Source organism: Ptychodera flava, chromosome 1, assembly GCF_041260155.1.
Source record: "Ptychodera flava strain L36383 chromosome 1, AS_Pfla_20210202, whole genome shotgun sequence".
Classification (NCBI taxonomy): domain Eukaryota; kingdom Metazoa; phylum Hemichordata; class Enteropneusta; family Ptychoderidae; genus Ptychodera; species Ptychodera flava.
Window position 1 is genome coordinate 19,903,057 of NC_091928.1, and position 6,000 is coordinate 19,909,056.

Below are 6,000 nucleotides of genomic sequence, written 5' to 3' on the forward strand. Positions count from 1 at the left end.
CCTAGGGACTGGTGTACCTTGCAAACGCCCTCTAGTGTTAACATGTGGTCTATGTAAGTAAATGATTGACAGGGTCCTTGCTCGGACTTATGGAAAGATTATTTTATCACAAGAAATAATCTATTGCAGCCAATAGATCTCAAGACTTTATAAGGGGAGGTTTTCTTGTCTTGGTATGATCTGAGATAAGCATGGCATGGAGAAAATGATGAGGTAACTACATGTAGGCCTGTCACCAATGTGGAAAGGCCTCCATCACTGGGCATGTCCCCATGTTCCATGCATACATGGTTTTCAGTCCCACTCAGTCAATTGATAATTTGCTGGATTTGGAAAACAAGAGACAAAAAGTTGCCACATTGAACATTCTTGAAATAAGCTAATAAGGTTTGGTGTCATTAAGAATTATTTATAGCAACCGCAACCTTACCTGGGGAAGTCTATGGACAATCGCCTTCACCCTATGAGTGCAACAGCCTGCCAGAGAATATTGCTTCAATTTGCTTTCAGTTTACCGTACTCTCTCTTGATTTATATGTGCCCACAGACTTGAGGCAAGTGTAATAATAATGGTGGTAAAATTCGATGATTCCCCCTTTCCAAATTATGTCACAAATCTGAAAAGTGAACTGTGAAGAGTTGTGAAAACCTGGATCCATGTATATTTTAGTGAACAGAATGAATTGAATCCCTTCTAGCTGGGTGTAATGCAGTCAGTAACAATAACGATACCAAAAATGTGTGGACCTTGTAATAACAACTTATCTTACAAGGACAGTAGCAGTAACTTTTGATAATACTTTCATCACTTTTTATTCAAAAAACCAAAATATAACTTCTTATTCATCTCTGTACAATACTGTTTAGTTCAAATTCAAAGCATTAGCCTTGCCAACACAATGCATTGTTCACAGTTTGCCGTGCTGCTATTGTTGACAAACGTATTCTAGTCCACAGTCAAGTTCAGTCCTCAACAATATTTGATATCACACACATACATGTACCGTACAGCTATATTGATTGTCGGACACTATGCATATATGACATGATTTTGGTGAGTGGAGCAGAAACTGCATTGTACCTGACAAATCACAAATATTAGAACACACATCAAGAATTATAGCTAGTTGCGCTGGAAATGTATTAAGTACCTTTAAAGATGGCATGTGATATTTTTGTGTTTCTTTTTTCAAGATCAAGTTCCTTAAAATCAACAACTGTACATGAAAAAAGAGCCAAACTTGCTATAGGGGCATATTATTATTTCTAGAGTTTTCCAGAGGCGTGTAACTGCTCTGTATTATCCATTCATCCACAGATGTGTCTTCAGGGGACGTCTTAGCCATAATATAGAAATGACCAAAATGTTGTACACCACTCTCCTTCTACAATGTGTATGGACTAATGGACTTCTGTCACTTGGAGCTCACGCTTTTCCCCTGGCCCCAAAATGGAACGATATCCGCGATGCTCTCTTTGTGTATCTCTAATGTCAGAGATAGTGCCGGAAAGCAGAAACGTCTCAAGATTCTTGGATATGCCGTGGACTCTACCAGGACAAGACATCGCAGTTGGCCATGATGTTGCATTCCGAGAGACGAAGTTCAAAGTGACTGATACAGTTTTGTGAAATACTGCAATGCGCAGAAGTCGATCGTGAGGAATCAACTTTGCTGTAGTTGGCAGCGCAAAGGATATCATGCAGGCCTTGGTGCCTGGCTTGATGAACAAGAATAAAGTAGTAGATATTGAAAATGGATCAACCGAACAGTACATGAATCATTTGATGGGCAATGCAAGGAGGCTGATCCTTAGAACCACGACATGGCATGCCTTGCCTGGAATTCTACAGAAATCTTTGCCCACACTTACCATTCTGCCTAGCTAGAAGTCGAGTCACCATTGCTGATATTGCTTTTGAATGATCATGGAAGCCTACGCTGGATATTACCCACAAGCCTTTGCAGAACTACCCACAAGCCCTCGTTGGAAATATACATCTTTGATGTGTCTCATTTCAAGTTGAGGAGCAGCTAGCTCATTTGTTTGTTGTTAGCGAAACCGACGCCGAATAAAATTCCTTTGGAGGTTTTTATAAATATTTGAAAATTCTAGATATACACTGATGCAAAATCAACATCAATCTGTCTTTCATTTGAAATTCCTGCTATGCCCATCCCTTTCTGTTGTTGAAGTTTGACAATACTTGGTAGGCACATTGCAAGTGCCTCCCTAGTAGAACTATCACATTAATAGTCATTTAAAAAACAAATTACAACAAGTTCAGAGCTTCTCCGAAGAACACTGAAGTCTTAGCATGAGACTTATCATCCCCCAAAATATTCTAAATCAGTTTGCCAGTTTGTAAGTGAATGGTGACAATATTGGTCTACAAAAGTGTAATTACGTGAACATTTTGATTTGATAAGAATGAGATGATGTAAGGCAAAGAATATAGGATAAGTCTATAGGATAAGTCATTGTGAAACATCAAAGGAAAATATTGTCCCTCTTTGCTGTCCCAGAACTTCATAGCGCCTCCTTAATATATATTTATGTATCCATGTCATCATCTTCCAAGTCATGCGTGGGCCGATAAAATAAGGGTACGAACGGCAGTCTTTCCAACAGTGTAAATTTTCTCTTCTCCAGGTATGTGATGGTCTCTGGACTTTGAACATTGGTTGTGCAGGGTATGTTTAGTCACACCGGGAAGTTTCTTGATTCTGTAGTATAGTATACAGAGCATGCTCAGTGACCCTTTGACCTTTTCAAACCACCTTAATTTCATGCCCTGGTATGTCTCAATATTCACACCAACTTCAGTTGGAGAATGCCAAAGTATTATCCATACCAATCCAATACTGTTGATTTTAGAGGCACAAAATATGTTCTGAGGAAAATGTGGCAAATGTCTCTGTGGCATGTGAGAAAAACCTTGGCTGTTCTTGTACAAGGGGAATTGTACTATGCAGATGGTGATCACTACCTCTGCAACTTTCTGCGTAATTGTCATGCAGCATAACAAGGCCTTCAAGTGGGTTTTTTGTCCAAACTAATGCACTTCTTGGATATCCATCAGTCTAGCTACAACACTGGCAACCAATGGATGTTTGCCTTACTAGCCGATGCCTCATGAAGGCATCATCGCAATAAGAAGCCTGTAACTGACCTTATTTGCAAGACTGATGTAAACTGGGCCCATACTTAGCTGTAGTACAATCCAACATTATCTTAGGGGGTATGTTTGTATATATTCACTGTGAAAGGCACCCTCAGACAAGTGCTAATTCTACCCAGTGGATGAGTAGGCCCAGTGGTCTCCAAGTTGTGCCTCTATTATTTTCTTGAAACTTGTGAACACAGATGACAAGGAGGCTGTTCTATTTTTGCTGCTTCTGAAAATCACACATCTTCAAACTTTTAAATCTAGTCAAATATTTATAAAATTATGAATGACCCACCTCACAATCAATAGTTCAACAGTTTGATCTGCTCTTTTATAATGAAGTTAGAGACAAATGACTTTTTTTCAAATTCTTGGTTGTTATCCTCACCATAAAACATGTGCCTTGACAATTCCTGAAGTACTGTCTATATTTTATAACGTCATAAAGACAGATTCGGCATTTCATGACATTTTAAAAAGCTAGCTTTAAACCCTTTCACCCCCAGTTCCCTGTATACAGGTCCAACTATACCATAGAAAACAATGGATTTGGGACAAACCATGGTGGTGAAGGGTTAAGAGTGTTTTTGTACTTTTGACCCTAATGAAATTTTACAGATGGTTCCAGTGTTCACAGATTTCTATTTGTGTAACTTTATCATAGAAATTGTGAGATTCTACCAAAATTTGGCCCACACCTAGCAATTCCTTTAATTGACATTTTTAATACGCGAGGAGTTCCAGTTGCTTTGCAAAGCTGTTGGAGGGCACCCTATGATTGCTTCCATAATGCAGGTTGGACCCAGTGTTGTTCAGGTACTTCAAAATTAGGCAGTGAAGAGGAGTTCAAAGTCAGCCTTCTAACTATGCAAAACTCATGACTACTGACCAGTATCAAAACTCTTTTTTAAAATAATGTGGTTTCCTTTGTAGAAAAAACAAATGAAAAAGAATTTTCTCTTTCTTTGTTAAAAAAAATTGTCCCAACCAGGCAGCTCAGTAATGGTGTAGCAGTACATACCGGTACATGGTTAGATCAGTCACCAATGGAAAACTAATTTGACAGTAACTCACTTCTGTGATGTGATTTCTGTATTCAAAATAATTCTCTTTTCTAGTGAAGATTATGAGGAGTGCTAAAACAAGTTATTTCAATGAACTTGACTTTTTGTCAGGTCGCATCAAACATTATGGTACAGCTGTGTTTTGTCATTGCCAAATCATTATCTAGCTTGAGCGTGATAAATCTTTGTCACAGCTCAGCCGTTCATATTATTTCGTTTGTAGTATTTGTAAATCAGTAAAAGAGCCGATTACATTTTAAAAGAGTGTAATTATGTGAGCTCTCATTTGAGAAAAACTAAGATATCACCCTGTACAGAAATAGTCCATACAGCTTTAATATGAAGACCAACTGTAGAGGGCGCCATACATTGGTAACATTAGAAGTAGAAAGTGTAGTATTTGATTTTGTACTTATTTATTCATTGCCTTAAGAATGTACTGGTAAATTAACGTAAAATTAATTTAAAGTTTTTAGATGTTGACATGAAGTTAGATTTTAAATAATATGAAAAGAGTCTCCCAAAGATATTATTTGATATAATTTGTACTGAAGATTGAACTACTCACATGGGGAGTTTGTAAATTTTATTGCTTCATCTCATAGGGGAATTTTGTATGAGAATAAAATGGGCTTCCAGTGTTAAGCAGGTATCATTAAACTCAGAATATTTCAGGCAGCCATCGGAGAAACTTTGTCATGAAGAACAGTGTGGCTCTCCTGAAATTTAGCTTTCCATATGTTTGTTTTCCAAGCTTGTTCTCTCTCCGTTTCCAACACTGCCCCCAACCTCTGCCCCACTGCTCGATACCAAAGCCATCCCATACGCAGAACATAGCTCACAACACAGACTGTGCCTCTATTTAAACAACACTCTTGCAACATTATGTAAATGTTGTTCTTAAATGTGCCTACATTTTTGCGGTCACTTTTTTAACAGATAAAAACAGAATTGACTTGAAAATATTGATATTTTACTAAAACCCAATCACCATTTTTTAATATAGGAAACATAATTTTTATACCTTTCAGTGGAGTTGATGATTGGCAAGCGTATTAGTAATGTGTTTTGTACTTTTTTCTGAGCTTGCTGACCAAATGTCAGAATCTTTGTAGTACTTTTAAACTAGCCACAGAAATTGATGGACTATTAATGTTTTTTCATTTATAGTTTCCTTTCCTGTGTAAATGCCCTGTTACCTTATTTATTGTCAACCTTTTATTGCATTCTGAGTACCAAGTACCAAAACACTACTTTATTCAAAGAATTTGTAAGGAAGGGGATAACACGACGTCACTTACTTTTTATTTGATAGATGGAGGGTGTTTATAATTGCACATTGCGTACGAGACTTTATCAAGTATTGTGTAGAAAGTTTTTTTTTTTTAAAAAACAAACTTCAAAGATGAGGACAATGATATTACAGTGAATGTAACTTATCTGACAGTTTGTTTGACGAATCCAGATGACTTCAGTTCTTTTACAGTTTTATTGGCAAGGCCTCCTTATTGAGGGAGACGTCTTGTTTATGTGGACCTTGAGATTAAATATTTTTTGGCAAATATAGCATGTAAATGTATTAATGTTCATAGAAAGCTTTGTTAGCTTGTGAGATAATCGTACTGTGAATATAATATAGCTAAGGTCAATCTAACTCTAGCTATTGAACTTGGCTTTCTTCCTTGTATCTGAACTTTTCAAACTGTTCGGCCACTCTTGTAGGGGAAGAACTAATTTTGAAAGCAATTTTCGAATTCTCGAGGTAGA

General features: G+C 37.3%; 1 protein-coding gene across 1 annotated transcript in view; it reads left to right on the top strand.

The window, feature by feature from the left end:
* The window catches only part of LOC139132268 (arrestin domain-containing protein 4-like), a 50,404-nt gene extending 44,604 nt beyond the window's left edge, over positions 1-5,800 (top strand). The window contains exon 7 of the mRNA XM_070698660.1: positions 1,319-5,800. Coding sequence (XP_070554761.1) covers positions 1,319-1,353 — 35 coding nt within the window. The 3' untranslated portion in view covers positions 1,354-5,800. The remainder of the gene's footprint in view (positions 1-1,318) is intronic.
* Positions 5,801-6,000: the final 200 nt, after the last annotated feature.